At 55.7% G+C, this 16,722-nt stretch overlaps 6 protein-coding genes across 6 annotated transcripts; 4 read left to right on the forward strand and 2 right to left on the reverse strand.

Moving 5' to 3' along the window:
- Window positions 1-5,607: 5,607 nt before the first annotated feature.
- TRIREDRAFT_2521 (FAD-dependent oxidoreductase-like protein) lies at window positions 5,608-6,914 on the forward strand (the record flags this gene model as incomplete). Its single annotated transcript, XM_006962416.1, has 4 exons — window positions 5,608-5,633; window positions 5,702-5,839; window positions 5,926-6,023; window positions 6,097-6,914. 4 exons carry the CDS (start codon window positions 5,608-5,610, stop codon window positions 6,912-6,914), a joined length of 1,080 nt encoding a protein of 359 aa, XP_006962478.1.
- An 820-nt stretch (window positions 6,915-7,734) lies between these two features.
- Window positions 7,735-9,238, forward strand: TRIREDRAFT_104121 (glycosyltransferase family 58; the record flags this gene model as incomplete). Its single annotated transcript, XM_006962555.1, has 3 exons — window positions 7,735-7,861; window positions 8,025-8,269; window positions 8,348-9,238. The coding sequence occupies 3 exons, from the start codon at window positions 7,735-7,737 to the stop codon at window positions 9,236-9,238; spliced, it is 1,263 nt and encodes a 420-aa protein (XP_006962617.1).
- Window positions 9,239-9,292: 54 nt separating this feature from the next.
- TRIREDRAFT_124333 (uncharacterized protein) lies at window positions 9,293-9,799 on the reverse strand (the record flags this gene model as incomplete). The annotated part of the gene is made up of 2 exons (XM_006962773.1): window positions 9,293-9,410; window positions 9,489-9,799. The coding sequence occupies 2 exons, from the start codon at window positions 9,797-9,799 to the stop codon at window positions 9,293-9,295; spliced, it is 429 nt and encodes a 142-aa protein (XP_006962835.1).
- Window positions 9,800-10,622: 823 nt separating this feature from the next.
- On the forward strand, window positions 10,623-12,454 carry TRIREDRAFT_75165 (uncharacterized protein; the record flags this gene model as incomplete). Its single annotated transcript, XM_006962556.1, has 2 exons — window positions 10,623-11,257; window positions 11,365-12,454. Exons 1-2 carry the CDS (start codon window positions 10,860-10,862, stop codon window positions 12,452-12,454), a joined length of 1,488 nt encoding a protein of 495 aa, XP_006962618.1. The 5' UTR covers window positions 10,623-10,859.
- A 301-nt stretch (window positions 12,455-12,755) lies between these two features.
- Window positions 12,756-13,650, reverse strand: TRIREDRAFT_75169 (uncharacterized protein; the record flags this gene model as incomplete). The annotated part of the gene is made up of 3 exons (XM_006962774.1): window positions 13,165-13,650; window positions 12,947-13,089; window positions 12,756-12,889 (listed from the first exon to the last, which is right to left on the reverse strand). Exons 1-3 carry the CDS (start codon window positions 13,644-13,646, stop codon window positions 12,756-12,758), a joined length of 759 nt encoding a protein of 252 aa, XP_006962836.1. The 5' UTR covers window positions 13,647-13,650.
- A 1,408-nt stretch (window positions 13,651-15,058) lies between these two features.
- Window positions 15,059-16,561, forward strand: TRIREDRAFT_120332 (uncharacterized protein; the record flags this gene model as incomplete). The annotated part of the gene is made up of 1 exon (XM_006962557.1): window positions 15,059-16,561. The coding sequence occupies one exon, from the start codon at window positions 15,059-15,061 to the stop codon at window positions 16,373-16,375; it is 1,317 nt and encodes a 438-aa protein (XP_006962619.1). The 3' UTR covers window positions 16,376-16,561.
- Window positions 16,562-16,722: the final 161 nt, after the last annotated feature.

Here is a 16,722-nt window from a genome sequence, read left to right on the forward strand (position 1 = left end):
CTTTGGAGCCCGTTTGCTCCATCTGCATGTCCCTCGTTCTCCGTTCCATCCCTGTACAGGTACAGACAGACAGTGGTACTATGTAGTAGCACGACAGGGCAGCGGGACTTCCAGGTTGTGCTTCGGCATGCCCCAAGCCCCTGGGATGGAAGTCACTGGAACAGGCACAGGCATACCTTAGGTATAGTAGGTACCGGTACGGTTCCATCGTGTGACGAGCCCACGCCAACCGTTTGGGCAGCATGGAAGCACCTCGTAGCTCATCGTTTTCCTCCCCAGGAGAGCGCAGAATCACTTGCAGGAGACAGTTGGCAGACACTGCAGAGGATATCTAATGGAGAGGGAGAGTTCCAGGCGGGGCGGCAGGGGTCTCCTTCATATCAACTGCAGAGCAAGGCATCAAACGTCCTGTCTGGAACAGCTCCCCTGGCTGCTCGTTGAATGGTATCTGCATGTGAGACCGCGACAGGGCCTCGACTCCGTATCCCCCCTCTCTGCTCTGCTCCCCTTTAACCTCAGGACCTCAATACTATTGATGTCCCAGGGCTTTCTTAAGAAAGATCGAGGGGCTCAACTGCTTTCACAGTGCGAAGGACGTCCACTCTCTGCCCTACCCGCGCCGTCCTGCTAGTTCCATGTTCTGACAGCGGCCATGACGAGACGACAGGCACATGCACCCCGATTCATCTCGTACCGGTACAAGGGCTGACCTCAAGCAACTTCCAAGTTGGTGGCCGTACATTGGATAAAAGACGACCGGTTCTGGTTTACGCATTTGATGGGCGTTTTCTGCCACTAGCATGCAGAGAAAATGACAAGAGGGAATCAGATGGCCCTCTGCTAACCATTCACGACGAATCGCTTGTCCATCGTCTGCAGGAAGAGGTGTGGTGTTGAGTCCCGTGCACTTTTGCGCAACCAGTCGAGAGCCGGGCAGCTGAGTCTTGGAGTTGCCACTCGCAGCCACACTTGTTGCGCGTCCAAGGTATTGCTCTCAACCATAAGCTCCAAGGCGGTCATGGAAGATCAGATTGGTAGGGAATACCTAATATAGCCCATCACTTGGGTGGATTCAAATGGTTGAATGATAAGGTACATTATTATTGTTGATGCTCGTCTTGTTCATGCTGTCACTTCTTCGACTGCCATTCTTCTGTCGAGGATCATGGTACATGTACTATGTATGTACTTGCACATGGGCTTCCTGAGGTGGGCAACGGCGCCGCCTTCCTCCGAGCTCCGTTCTGGCCCAGAGACATTCCATCTCTTGCTCTGCTTCCCGTCGGCTTCATATTGCCTGGCATCCATCTTCATCTGCCTGAACAAGCACGAGCACATTAGCCGCCCCCCTCACGTCGCTGTCATTCGCTGCAGCTCTGTTGTCTCTATTGTGCATCTTGTCCAATTCAGAAGCCACAGCTAGCGAGCCAGACTGGTCACGAACCCTGCGGTTCTCGTCCCGCCATTCGCTCTGGCCTGTGAGACATGGCATTGCTTGTCCCGATCCCCAGGTGAGACAGGTTCAAGTTTTGCTCTCGCCCAGCGTCCACCATTCCTCTGCCTCTTCCTCTTCCTTGCTCGTCCTACTCATCCTACTCGTCCTCTTTCTGGTGGCTTGAATGGCTGACGTCTGGACGAACAGGTACGAGCGCCATCGGGGTGGAGCCCAGTGCAAGCATGCGCATGGCCTCACCAAATAATAGCCCGATCTCGACGCCATCCCGATCACTAACGCCTTTCGATCCAGCCTGCACTGACGGGCCAAGCTACGGGCAGGGTACCGTGATCAAGGTGATGCATCGCCGCGCTCACGGGCACTGCATGTGCGTATATTCGGGAAAGTCGACTAATCGCGTGCCGCTGACCGTCGCCGTCACTTCGACCGCTGCAAAGACCGTCGTTATTACATGTCGATGATGAAAGGCCGGGAAGAGGCCAGTTGATAAGGCGGCGTCAACTCGACTGCCACTTACTGATGCGGCATTGAACTAATGACACCTACGAGTCCAACGACCAACGATTGCGTGCAAGTAAAACCTCGACGCCGCAAAACGGAGCAGGCCCCAGCCTTTGTCTGGGTTGAACCAAGCCCCCCCATCCCCCATGCAGGGCCGGCGGTCCGCCAGACACGGCCGACAAGTAGTTGGTCTTGTCCGCAACAAACGGACCATCTCCGTCTCCATCTGCCTGTGGTGCTTGTTTTATTATCTCTCTCGCCCCGGTGCCCATTTGTGGCTTCTGTCTGCGCTACAGCATGACTATGTACATGGGGCTGCAAGACCTGCATGGGAGAGCGTTGCGAGATGCCCAGTCTGTCTGTTCCTCATGCGCGTGCCTTCGTATCACTGAGGAACCATGGAAGGCCCCCGCAGTAGACTTCGTATTCGTCAGATGGCTGCTGATACCTGCAATACCCAGACAGCTACCCGCCGCTACCTGGAGCCGAGCCGGACATGCCTGGACCAAGGCGAGGCGAGGACAGTCGACGACGACACAAGAGGAACCAAGCAAGTGCTGATGGCACCAAATCAGTCCTCATCCGTTTCCTTCTGACCACCATCTTGCCTCTGTACCTTGCAGGTATTGCTTGCTGGGACGGTTGAGCAAACGGAGCTGCCCAGCGACCGAATCTACTCGCGACAGCCGCCCCACGCTAGGTGTCCGCTCATCATCTACCGTAAAGGTAAAGTAGCTTGGCCGAGAACATCATGGAAGCAAAACCAGGTTGAGAACACTTGCGGCAGTACGAGTACAGTATTGGCCTCCAACTCACACTTGCAGCAGCGTTACTAGTATCAGCGTTAAAGGACATGCTTCCTTTTCCGACAGGGATGGCACTCGAGCCCCCCCTGCTCCTCTTCGATCCCTTGTTGGAGGTCTTTGCGTCATGACTTGGCAACCCAGGCAGATCAGCCACCCAGACTTGACAAAGCTCACAAGCTTTTGCAGCCCAAAGACGTCTTCATTCAACCGGCATCTCTGGGCGAGCAAGACGGGGTATCTGACCCAGCGCGAGAAAGACGTCATCGTGGCCAAGCCTAGCCTTGGAAGAGAGGGCTGAGGCGAGCTCGCCGGGGCAGGCTGAGTGAGCCTGTATGTAGTGCGGTATGTACTCTCACCGTCAACGTCCCAACCTTCATCCGGTACAAGGCCATGCTAGCGGCATCTGTGCTCGTGTGTGTTTGCTTTCGTGAGCGTGTTGCGCCTCGCTCTGCCGTGCGGTGCTCGAGGCGGCATCTGCCCAGGGCGACTTGGACAGCATCTGCCTCATTTCGTGGCCAATGTACCTGTACCCGACGCAACGTCGGTCTCGGAGCCTCTCCCGAAAGACCAAGTGTGCAGGCGACAAGTCATCGCTGCATTGGTACTGTCACCTCCCATTGCATTGCTCCGTGCTGTGCCACGACACGTTGGACATGCTTGCCCGTTGTCATGCTGTGTTTCTGCTGCCGAGCCCGGGACGAAACTCGCGATGCCTCTTGGTCCCAACTCTCACCGCGCTCCGTCTTCCTCACGCGGAGCGTCGACTATGAGGACTTGGAGGAGGACTCCAGGCGTTTCAAGCCTCGCCAGCACGATGGCAACCGAGATGGCAGCCGTACGATGAGCACATACGTACGTGCCCGCTTTAGATAAGCATCATGCTGCAAGCAACCTAACCAAGATACTCTCCGCCAATCCTTGAACCGCCGGGCCGAGCTTTCACAGTACGAGATGCTACCAGTGCGGCAGTTCGGGGACGTGGCCAGTGTCACTTGTGAAATGCAACGGGCCCCGTCATCTCAACGTCGTGCAACCAGTAAACAGCCAGGCGGGAGATTTGCCTAGCCCCAAGGGATTTGCCAACAGGACCGGACGTGGCAGCAGTGGTACATGGCGCCCTCTGGCCGCCCACAATCACACAAGAGTCGTGCCCAAGTCCCTCACTATCCTCGTCCCGATAGGGCCCCGTGTCGTCGGTCTCTGCTCTCGGCGCAGCACACGACAGGTCCAAGCTCGTCGTACGGGCTGCGGTGATAGAATGCCCCTCGCCTCTTTGGGGGGGTTGTCCTGGGCACAAATGGGTAGTGAAGAGCAAACAATGCGGGACTGCCAGGCGAGGAGCATCCTACCTGCATGTTCCCTGCCCGGGTTGCAGCGAGAAGAAGAAGAATTGCTGTCTCGCAGCCCTCCGGACGGATGATGGACGACCACGTGGACGGGATGGGACATTCCATTAGGGACAGAGTTGCTAGTGTCAACAGCAGCATGGTCCTCGACGACACCACATACAACCAGCAGCCGGACAAGGGAACCGTCTGCATTACTGATTAGGAGAAGGGGTGAGGAGGTACTGCTATCTCGTCACCCAGGCTTGTCCCTCTTCCTGACTTTTTGCGAGTCGTTTCGCCCCATGACGACTTTGATTCGAGAGAAGACGGCTCTTGCAGAGAATGTATGTTAAGCTACGTCGGTGCCACACCAATTGCCTGGACGCAATGCCGTGCTTCGTAGACGCACTTGACTCTACAGCTCTTTGGTGGGTAGATGCTTGCCTTGTGAAACGACCTGATTTCTTGAAGGGGTCCTGTGTTACCCCCCTCTATCTCAATGCAGCTCCTTCGATTGGCCCAGGGTGAGGGATCAGTGCCCGGCAAGGCTACTGGAGGGTTACAGTTTGCTCCCTCGCTTTCCGTATCCGCGCTTCCACGAGCTCACGTCGGACCAAGGGCGGTTCTCTGAAATTAGAAGTTGCCCAGGTGAGATTGGATTTGAAAAGCCTCGCTGTGGCACCGGCATCAATGCAAGAACGGAGAATTGCCTGTATGATCACTAGGTGAGGTATCAATATATGATGGATTCCTTTGGAGAGAACATTATTTCACGAAGCATTGAGCTATCTGGCAAAGCATTACACCACCATTCATGAGTCAAGAGAACATGGATGGCTTCTGAGGTTGGTAGGCCACTCACTAAGTCTCCGGATGATGTCCCGGCTCTCCATTTGTTCTAGCATCGCATCGGATGTATAGAGGGAGCTTCCGAGTAAGACCCGATGAGTTGATCCTGGCATGATGCTTTAGCTCTCAAACAGCTGGAACGAAAATCTTGAGAAACAACTGCATGTAATGGCAGTTGCGCCTCCATGTTGGCTTATCGAGGCCGATGGTATAGATTCTCTCTTATTTGAGTTCAGCTCGGCTGAAGTGGGAGTAGAGGGTAGTTGTTACTGTCGGAGCCCCGTTAGACTGCAAGACAACTGCCGCGCGGCACAGTATTCGGTCCTGCGGAGCGTCTCCTTATTCTTTGACAAGTGCATCAGCTCTCCAGGACGATGGTCAACTGAAAATGGTGACACTCGGTGACAGTTTCTCAACCGTTTCTTGACGTTGAAATAGTCGTGCTTAAAGCGTTCAAGTGACTAATAAGCTGGACCATGGTTTGACTGGATGCGGGGAGATCTGAATGATGGAGTCACGCCGACTCCGCAACCGCAGCCCGACAGGCTTCATCACATCTCTTTCACACGGACAACTTATAAACGAAGGAAAATCTTGTATATTCCTGCGAGTCCTCTTTCGAACAAGATATTGACCAAATCTCCCTTTGGACGTTTCATATTGCACAATGGCCAATGTGATTGTCGTTGCAGGGTGAGACATATCTAGCGATCACAGAATCAACGATTGACTGCAGACATCACTAACAGAGGCATCAAAAGAGCCGGCGTGAGCGGTCTCACTTCAGCGCTTCTCCTTTCGAAAAACAAGGACAATGTGATTACCGTGGTCGCGAAGCACATGCCTGGTGACTATGACATTGAATATGCCTCGCCTTGGGCCGGAGCAAATGTCCTGCCGTGAGTTGCCTTGGGCCTTCTTTCACCCAGTCCCATCTTCATAACTACATCAATTGATACAGCTACTAATGCTTTTTTCCCCTTAGGATGGCCACGGAAGAGAAGAGCAGATGGGAGCGCCGTACTTGGCCGGAGCTGAAGCGCCTGACGGAAGACGTCCCCGAAGCAGGCATCCATTTCCAAAGTAAACATCTCTTGCCCCCCCTTTCCTCCCACTGCTCCAAAAGCGATAGACTAACTCGACAATCTTTTTACAGAAGCACGCGTGTTTCGACGAAAGAAGGACGAATCGGCTCCAGGCGTTCATGTAGCAGATCCTCTCTTCTCCGCGAACCCATGGTACCAATCCGTCCTCCCGGACTACCGCGAACTGGGTCCCAACGAAGTCATCCCCGGCCACGATTCCGGTTGTGAATTCACGAGCCTGTGCATCAACACGGCCATCTATCTCCCCTGGCTCGTGGGCCAGTGTCTCAAGAACGGCGTCGTCTTCAAAAGAGCCGTGCTGACCGACATTCGCGATGCCAAGGCCCTGAGCCACACCGGTCAGCCAGCAAAGATCATTGTGAATGCCACGGCGCTGGGGTCGCTGAAACTCGGTGGTGTCAAGGACGAGACGATGATGCCTGCGCGAGGACAGGTTGTCGTTGTACGGAACGAGTACCATCCCATGATAGCCACGTCTGGGACCGACGATGGCGCCACGGAAATCACATACATCATGACCCGCGCGGCGGGCGGAGGGACGATCCTGGGAGGGACGTACGACGTGGGTAACTGGGAGTCTGTGCCTGATCCAAACGTTGCCGTGCGCATCATGAAGAGGGCCGTGGATGTTGCGCCTGGGTTGACGGGCGGGAAGGGGATCGAGGGGCTGAGCGTGATTCGGCATGGTGTTGGGCTGAGGCCGTATCGGAGGGACGGGGTGAGGATTGAGGCGGAGGAGATGAAGGGGGATGATGGGGAGACGGTGGTTGTTGTGCATAATTATGGGCATGCGGGATGGGGGTATCAGGGGTCGTATGGGTGTGCGGAGAGGGTTGTCGAGTTGGTGGAGGGGATTGTGAGGGGATGAGCGGATGTTTTTGATGTTTTGACTGCTCGCCTTTGACTCGATTCTGATACGGACACTTTTCGACCTTTGTTTCTCCAAGATGGCCCTGTACAGTCAGATTGATAGAGGAGCATGTATAATTCATTGCCGGTTGCCGTCCCGTTTCCAAGCAGAAAGCCACTGTTGAGAAGCAACGTGCTTTGACGAAAGTCGTGGCTCACTACTCAAATCTCTCCACACTCATACATTGTGTTTCAGTCAAAACACTTTGGCAACCAAGACGTGGGAGGGAGTATCTGCATCTTTTCTCATCGGCAAGCTATCTGACTCGATTGAGAAGATGCGTGGTTCATATCACCTGGCCGTTGGAGGTTTCTTCCTAGGCAGTCGCTCTGTTCTCCTTCTATAAAGAACTCCATCGTTCTTGAATACCTCTTTGGCCTTCAAGCTCGATAGTATTGAACCCATTCTTCACTCATGCTGCTCATCATTCCACCTCCCTCAAGTTGGGTGTCGTTGAGTACCTAGTGTACATAAGCGGGTCTATGCATTTAAAGGGGTATCTTCACCACCAGCAATATCCACACTTCTAGGCTCCACGTTGCACATAACGAAACCAAAACAGCTAAACCGACGGGCCAATTTCACGCGCATCTTCATCGACGAAGCGAGCGACAGCGAAGCCGATACGCAAATCCTCTTCAGACAAGCTCAACTCGGCCAAGCCTCATGTTTTGCCAACGGAACCCTGCACAAGTCGGCTGGCATTAAAGAGGAAAGGAGAACAGAAAGAGAGTGAGCAGATTTCAGTCTCTCACCACTCACCTGAGTTGCCTCTCTCATGGCGTCACTCATCAAAACTGCCGTGGACATTGCCAACGGCCGCCATGCGCTGTCCAGATATGTCATCTTTGGGCTCTGGCTTGCGGATGCGGTGCTGTGCGGGCTGATTATCTGGAAAGTGCCTTGTCAGTCTCACCCATGAATGACCCATTCCTTTGCAACCCCAAGAATTGTCACTCTGAACATCGGAGAAAAGGGGGGGAAACACATCAAGTCGTCAAAAGAAGACATCTCTACGAATGAAAGACACAGAACTCGTGTATGAAGCTGAGGCTGATCAATCTCTAGATACGGAAATCGACTGGGTCGCCTACATGGAGCAAGTCACCCAGTTCGTCCACGGAGAGCGAGACTACCCCAAGATGGAGGGCGGCACAGGGCCCCTGGTGTATCCCGCGGCCCATGTGTACATCTACACAGGGCTCTACTACCTGACGAACAAGGGCACCGACATCCTGCTGGCGCAGCAGCTCTTTGCCGTGCTCTACATGGCTACTCTGGCGGTCGTCATGACATGCTACTCCAAGGCCAAGGTGAGCTGAGCCGAGGGTGTTCACGTTTAAGAGCAACAAGTCACTGAAACCGGCCATCAAACACCCCCCCATGGACAGGTCCCGCCGTACATCTTCCCGCTTCTCATCCTCTCCAAAAGACTTCACAGCGTCTTCGTCCTGAGATGCTTCAACGACTGCTTCGCCGCCTTCTTCCTCTGGCTCTGCATCTTCTTCTTCCAGAGGCGAGAGTGGACCATCGGAGCTCTCGCATACAGCATCGGCCTGGGCGTCAAAATGTCGCTGCTACTGGTTCTCCCCGCCGTGGTCATCGTCCTCTACCTCGGCCGCGGCTTCAAGGGCGCCCTGCGGCTGCTCTGGCTCATGGTGCAGGTCCAGCTCCTCCTCGCCATACCCTTCATCACGACAAATTGGCGCGGCTACCTCGGCCGTGCATTCGAGCTCTCGAGGCAGTTCAAGTTTGAATGGACAGTCAATTGGCGCATGCTGGGCGAGGATCTGTTCCTCAGCCGGGGCTTCTCTATCACGCTACTGGCATTTCACGCCATCTTCCTCCTCGCCTTTATCCTCGGCCGGTGGCTGAAGATTAGGGAACGGACCGTACTCGGGATGATCCCCTATGTCATCCGATTCAGATCGCCCTTTACCGAGCAGGAAGAGCGCGCCATCTCCAACCGCGTCGTCACGCCCGGCTATGTCATGTCCACCATCTTGTCGGCCAACGTGGTGGGACTGCTGTTTGCCCGGTCTCTGCACTACCAGTTCTATGCATATCTGGCGTGGGCGACCCCCTATCTCCTGTGGACGGCCTGCCCCAATCTTTTGGTGGTGGCCCCCCTCTGGGCGGCGCAAGAATGGGCCTGGAACGTCTTCCCCAGCACGCCTCTTAGCTCGAGCGTCGTGGTGAGCGTGCTGGCCGTGACGGTGGCCATGGCGTTTGCAGGTTCAAATCCGCAGCCACGTGAAACATCGAAGCCGAAGCAGCACTAAGGGCAGTATGCCGGATGGCTGGCTTATACAGGCAAAAACCACCTTCTTCATTCTTCATTCTTCGTCTTCTTCTTCTTCTTCCTCCTCATCGTCGGTAGGCGGCAGCTTTCCCACATTGGAGTCGCTCTCCTCGTCGCTGAGTTCCTCGACCGTCTTTTCGAATTCCTTTGGCCTGGAGTCATCATAATAGTTTAATACACGTTTAGAGTATAGAGAGAAAAAATAAGGGGGAAAAAGACGCAAATCATACCAGTACGGCTGCTTCCGCCAGAGCTTCTCGTCGCGCACGACCTTGATAATCTCGCCAAAGGCCCTGCTGTCCTGCGTGCCGACGGGATATCCCTCGGCCAGGACGTAGCCGCCGCGCTTGATCCAGACGGTGTTGCGCAGGCGCTGGGCGAGCTCGAGGACGACGTGCTTCTTGCTGGGCATCTCGCAGGTGTAGAGGTTGTTGCCCTCGGGCTTCAGGACGCGCACAATGGCCTGCGTCGGCTCGAGGGCATCGGGAGGCGTGAGGGCCTCTTGTGTGGCGGCAAGGACATTTCGCTTCGGCTTACCCATGGCTGCGAGTCTTTGGGGTCGATTCGGTGATACTATCTGATCCCAAGAAAAAAGAGACAAAATTTCATTGTTGTTGATTGGAAAATAAACTGGGGCCGTGATGGAGGGGCAGCTTTATCGATAGGACGGGGATTTCTCGAATAGGAAAATAAAACCCCTCCGCCCGTCCCGCTCTCCGGCACGGTGTTGCCCCATTCGGCGAAACCGCTTCAGGGACCAAACTAGAAGTAAGGTACCTATCCATAAGCTATCACGATGATATAGAAGGCATGGATGTATTGCAAAAGCGAATTGTTAGACGCCCCAATGGGAGGCTTGGTGGGGTTATCGGTTTACGAAATACTTGAATCAATGCATTATTAATCTATCCATTAGGCATTTTGGCGTTCACCAGACCGTTTGACTCACCGATATCGTTCGTGGTGGTACTCGGCCAGATGGCTTGCAGAAACGAACCGCCAATCTCGTCAATATCACGTACACCATGACAATCCCCAAGCCCCCTCCGTTTCGCAACTCGAATCCCGCGGTGGAATCCCGGCAGAGGAAACCCCCCAGCATCGGTCCATGACCGAACCGAGCCAACTATCTACGTACTATATGTAACAAACGGCTCCGTGTGAAGGACAAGGTACAGTAGATACTCCAGCACACCTTACATGCGTCTTACAGGGGGGCTCCCTCTGCCGGCAGCCGATATCGTTCCGACCCGCACCCAGCTCAATATACTACCCTTACTTTACAATTACTACATACCGTGAGCCACCCTGGGTTGATTGATTGAGTAAATGAATTGCTCAGTTAGCCTGAACTGGGCATTCCACTAGTTTTGACCTTATCGGGCCACGAGACCGTGGAAAAATTGGGCCGTTGCGGGATTGCTTCTTCGTATCGGACGTGGAAGATCTCGTATATAAAATCAATCCACGTATAAGTGCCCTCGCGAACCTTTGATGAGCTTTTGCCCAGCTTCATCGAGCAGGCCGTGATAGAGCTCAACCTTGAATATCAACAACTGCTACCGTTCATTGATATCTGATCCAAAAGTACAGCACCCACCATGGACGCAATCCTTCTGCGCAACCTCGTCGAGATCCAATCCAGACCATCCCCCGATGAAGCAACCAGACCACTCACAGCTCCCGAAAAGACATACCAACGCACCACCTACTCCGGAGGCGGCCCATTCCAAGAAGACATCTCCAACAATGCGCGACCTACAGCGTCTCGCGTCGACAGCTTCGCCTCTGATGTAGTCGCTGCTCCTCGCACAGAAGACACCGACCTGGAGAGGAGCCGCCCGGCGAGCCCCGTGCCCGATGTCGACGCCGTCGAGGTGGTGCCCAGCGCGTGGGAGCCGTACATGAACAGGTTCCGGCTGCTGTCCGTGTGTCTGGCCAACTTTGGAAATGCGCTCAGTGACAGCTCTGCCGGTGCTCTGATTCCTTACATGGAGAAGTAAGGTCCTTCTTTTGTCCAGCCAACCCTCGCACTTACACATACCAGTTTAAACCCTATAAAGAAATCTACAAGCAAACTGACAAGGCATTTGTAAAAAAAAACAGGCACTACAACATCGGCTATGCCGTCGTCTCCCTCATCTTCGTCGGCCAGGCCCTCGGCTTCGTCTTCGCCGCCGTCCTCCTCGACACGCTCCGCGCAAAGCTGGGCCGCGCGCGGCTCCTGGCCATCGGCCAGATGCTCATGGGGTGCGCCTACATCCCGCTCGTGGCCGCCGCGCCGTTCGGCGTCGTCGTCGCCGCCTTCTTCTTCGTCGGCCTCGGCATCGCCATCAACGTCGCCATGGGCAACATCTTCTGCGGCAGCCTGCAGAACAGCACCGTCATGCTGGGCCTGCTGCACGGGAGCTACGGCGTGGGCGGCACGTCGGGCCCGCTCATCGCCACGGCGCTCGTCACCGTCGCGCACGCCTCGTGGAACCACTACTACATCCTGACCATGGGCATCAGCTTCCTCACCATGGGCCTCTCGGCGTGGGCCTTTTGGCGCTTCGAGCGGGAGCAGAGCCCCGCCGCCCGCGAGAGGGAGGCGGCGCCCGACAGCTCGGCGGTGCTGGGCATGCTGGCCGCCGTCAAGCTGCGCATCGTGCTGCTCGGCTCGACCTTCATCTTCGCCTACCAGGGCGCCGAGGTCTCCATCTCCGGCTGGGTCATCTCCTTCCTCATCAACTCGCGCGGCGGCAACCCTTCGTCCGTCGGCTACGTCTCCGCCGGCTTCTGGGCCGGCATCACCCTCGGCCGCTTCTTCCTGTCCGCGCCCGCCCAGCGCATCGGCGAAAAGGCCTTCATCTACGGCCTCGTCGCGGGCGCGCTGGCCTTTCAGATCCTCGTCTGGTTCGTGCCCAACGTCGTCGGCGACGCCGTCGCTGTGGCCATTGTCGGCCTGCTGCTGGGGCCCATCTACCCGTGCTCCGCGGCCGTCTTCATGCGCGGCCTCTCGCACCGGGACACGCTCAGCGGCATCGGGGCCATCAGCGCCTTTGGCAGCCTGGGCGGTGCCGTGGCGCCGTTCGTCACGGGGTTGCTGGCGCAGGCCGTCGGGACGTGGGTGTTGCATCCGATTGTCATTGCGCTGTTTGTGGTGATGCTGCTGTGCTGGTATGGCATCCCGGAGGAGACGAAGGAGAAGCAGTAAAAGTGCGGTGACGGGAGGTCCTTTATGATATCAAAGGGCGCAGACTTAAAAGGAGAAATGGAGACGATGTATTAACTTACTCTTGGGAGTTCTATGTGGTTCGTTCATATCTATCCTTCTTCTATAAGGAATCCAAGCTGCTCCCCCCCTTCTTGACGTGTCTGAAGAGATATATATGCCTCTATTGGGGTATCCGAGGGCCCTACCCAAAATCTATCACACCCAATTCCTTGTAAACAAAATGGAACAGTCGTCATAAAAGAGATTCAAGAAGATTCGTCAAAGTCGGCGCGGCTCCGGATTAGATGCGGCCCTTGGCCGCCTCCTGAACGGTAATTTTGCCGGCAACAATATCCTTGACCGTCTGCGAGATGCTCGTCCAGTCGTTGAAGGTGACAAAGGGCACCTTTTCGAGTTCGCACCAAGTCACCAAGTCTGTTTCGCAAGAGTTAGCACACAGGGTCAGGTCGCCATATTGGAACGATGACGCACCCTTTCCGGCCTTTGCAAAGAGCAGGTCGGTCTCCTTGGCGGCAGACAGATCAGAGACTCCGTCACCGGCGTAGAACATGGTAGGTCGGTTGGGGAGGCTCGAGTATTTGCGAATCTCGATGGACTTGTCGTGACCGTGAATACTGCGTCTGTTGTCAGTACAATCCCTTTGCTCGCAGCTTTTCGCAGGTGATGTGTAACCGCCAAGAGATGCTTACCTGTCATCGCGAAAGACAATCTCCCAGCCGCCCTCGTCGTTGAGGCTCTTTCCCTCCCGTGCCCTGACAAAGTTGCTCACAATCTGGATATTCCAGCCCGTGCCCAGCAGCTTGTCCAGCAGCGCCCGGATAACAGGCTCCATGCCGCCGCTGAGGATCACAATGGGCACGTTGTTGTCCTGGGCCCAGTTGTAAAAGTCCCTGAAGCCCGGGTCGAGCTTGATGTTGGCCAGCAGGATCTCGACGCACTTGTCCAGGGGCGTGGTGACGCTGTCGAGCATGTCGCGGAACGAGTCGCGGAAGTGGACGCGGCCGTGGAGCGTGTCGGCGTTGCCCTGCTTGCGCTTCTCGGGGCCGTAGCCCAGGTTGTCCGTCATGTAGTCGTTGGAGTCGGCGGTGGTGACGGTGCCGTCGAAGTCGGTGAAGAAGATGAACTTGGGGTTTGTGGCCATGGCCGGCGTGTTTGTTGCAACGGAGCCCATTGTGACGGTTGGGGAGGGCGTTGACGAGGAGAGACGGGAGGATGGGGAGGTGCAAGATTGGAAGATGTAGGAGAAGAGGCTGAAGACGAAAATCTAGAGGGGCAATTTGATATCAATAATCAAGGGAGGGGCAGATGGACGACAGCGATAACGGCGCCTGTAAGAACAAGAGAAAAGGGTCAATTGCTCATATAATGAGTGGAAAGAGAGCAAAAGAATAGAAATTACAAAATTCTCTATCTCAACCCTTGGCCATTGCAGCGTTTGGCAAAGATCTGCTCAACGAAAATCTCTCCATCCCAACGCCATCGTCCAGCCATTGATCACTACCTGTATCCATCCACAAGGCATCCATCAACCTGAATCCCTGTGTCGTCACTTTCGGGCGCCTTCACCTCGCTGAAAGGCCCCGCCACAGCAGCCAGGGTGCCAGGGACAGGGACCGCAAGCCCCGCCGGAGGGCGCTAGAAGCCCCGAAATAGGCGTTGAGGCTCTGAAGGTGGGAAAAGGACGGGGGATATTGGACACCTAGCTGGGGGACTGAATGATAGGTATGAGTTGATGAAGAGCAGCAATTGATGCCATTGATGCGTTCCATTGTATATTCCAATTGAATGCAATTCAGTCTTTATCGTTGTCAATTGTCAATTGATCTTCTTCATTATCAACATCCATCATGATTTCGGCCTCACTTCTGGCACCGCCCACATTAAGCCGCTCTCATGCGGTGCCAGCAAGCGCGAATTTCTGCAGACATACTACATACTAATACTGGCGGTCTACACTCTGCAACCAAACAGAAACCCACGGGCCAGCCAGCCGTCGAGATCGGCCCAAAGACCCGGGCTCAGCCGGGGAAGCTTGTCTGTGGAACTTCTTTTTTTTCTGCAGTTTTTTCCCCCAAAAGGTGGAGGCAGAGACGGGTAGCAGGACAACATATTCGCTCAACGCCCGCTGCCTTACGCTGCGAGTAGGCGAGGACCTTCGATTGGTAGCTGAGGACGTGCATTGGGCCCCTTTCCTTGTTTCTCTCTCTCTCTCTCTCTCTCTCTCTCTCTTTCGTCTTCTCCTTGCTTTTGCTTCTTCCATTTCTTCCTCCTCTTCGTTCATCATCATCATCATCATCAATTGCCCCTGCTTTCCTCGGCTCTTCCCCAGACGCCGCATCAGCTACCGGCACGGCTATTGGGTGTCAAGCCAGCGGGGCAGCCCGAGACAAACCCGGCCAGCTCTTCGTCTCTCGACCTCCAGACTAAAACTGGGAGAGGGCAAGGGAAAAAAAAGACAGAGATTGAAAACTCAGCCATCCCTCGCCCAACAAGCTGCACCGAGCATCCGGCGGTTCGAGCCCCTCCCTTGCGACCTCACAATCACCTCAGTGCAGAGGCTCGTTGGCCCTGCGCTGGCAGACAATGCAGCCGTTTGGCCGTGCCGTCTGGAGGCATGGCAGGATAGGGCTGGAGCTGGCAGCGAGGCCGGCTGCAAAGCCCAGCTTCAGCCTCAGCTTCAGCCCGGCAAGGACGCCCTCGACCGGCTACATCCGCTGCCGCATTCCAGTCGCCGCCTTTCCCGCCCGCTTCTACTCCTCCCAGCCCTCCAGCGACGCCGACAAGTCCCCCAGTCCTCCGCAATCCCAGTCCGTCCCTGAACCCGACAGCCCGGAGTCGACGGCTAAAAATGCATCGTCAGCCGATTCTCCGTCCCCCTCGTGGTCTAAGCCGGACTGGCTGGAGCTGCCGTCGATATCGGAGGAGCGGCGGAGCGCCTTGAACAAGAGATTTAGCGGCCTTATGGACAATCTCCAGTCCAAGGTGCTCAATGCCTCGCAAAAGCTCAATGAGATCACCGGCTACACGAGCATCGACGCCATCAAGATGGAAAACGAGCAATTGGAGCAGCGCCTGGCCGAGGCCCAGGCCCGCGTCCGGGCAGCCAGACAGGCGTACAAGACTTCGAACAACAAGCGGGCATCGACTCAGCGCGAGGTCACGACGCTGCTTGCCCGCAAGGACACCTGGACACCCGCGGACCTCGAGCGCTTCACCGAACTGTACCGAACGGACCACATCCTCGAGGGCGAGGTCATCACGGCGCAGGAGAACTTGACCGAGGCCGAGGCCGACGAGCAGAAGCTGAGCCAAAAGCTCAGCGCCGGCATCCTGAAACGCTACCACGAGGAGCAAATCTGGAGCGACCGCATCCGGAGGGCCTCGACCTGGGGCACCTGGGGCCTGATGGGCATGAACTTTATCCTCTTTGTGGTGCTGCAGTTTGTGGCCGAGCCCTGGAAGCGGAAGAGGCTGGTCAAGGGCGTCGTGGCAGAGGAGAAGCGCGTCCTGGACGAGGTTCAATCCGAGCTGGCCGTCATCAAGTCCAGCCTGAACCAGATGGCCGAAGCCGCCGCAGCTGCCCGAGCTGCCGAGGCCGCCAGGAACATGGTGCCGGACGAGGAGGCCGAGAGGCTCATCAACCTGGACAAGATCAAGGAGGCCTGGCACTACACCCTCTCAGGGGCCTGGATCCTCAGCTTTGAAGAGTTGAAGCATGTCCTGGTGCAGTGGAAAAACCTTGTGACCGACGTCAACGTCTGGAAGGCGGGCTTCGAGGATCTGATCAGCGAGCGCCAGCTGGACATGCGCATGCGGGACGCATCTGCCCTGGTGCTTGAGGGCATCATCAGCGGCATAGCCATTGCTTGGAGCATGGGAGCGTTGTTTGCACGGAAATGATGATGACGACGACGACGACGACGATGACGAAGACGTAGACGACAGACGGGCGGTGTTGATCTGATAGACATGTATTCTAACGATTCGACTTCTTGATGTAATATAGACACAGTACCATATGGGCCTTGAACGGGATATACAAGGAGCTTTTTAGTTTAGACGCATATAGCGCGGCGGATCGAACGACATTCCTATGTATGTACATCTTGGGGGAGCTTGTACAATGAAGGCTATGAGGCCATTTGCAGTGGATGTTGAAGACGATGGAGATCAAGTGACGGTGTCCAACATCTTTCTGCGTTACCCAGGATGCTATTGGCGATGAGCCTTGTTGGTGATTCTTTGTC

Source organism: Trichoderma reesei, assembly GCF_000167675.1.
Source record: "Trichoderma reesei QM6a unplaced genomic scaffold TRIREscaffold_3, whole genome shotgun sequence".
In the NCBI taxonomy this organism is placed as follows: domain Eukaryota; kingdom Fungi; phylum Ascomycota; class Sordariomycetes; order Hypocreales; family Hypocreaceae; genus Trichoderma; species Trichoderma reesei.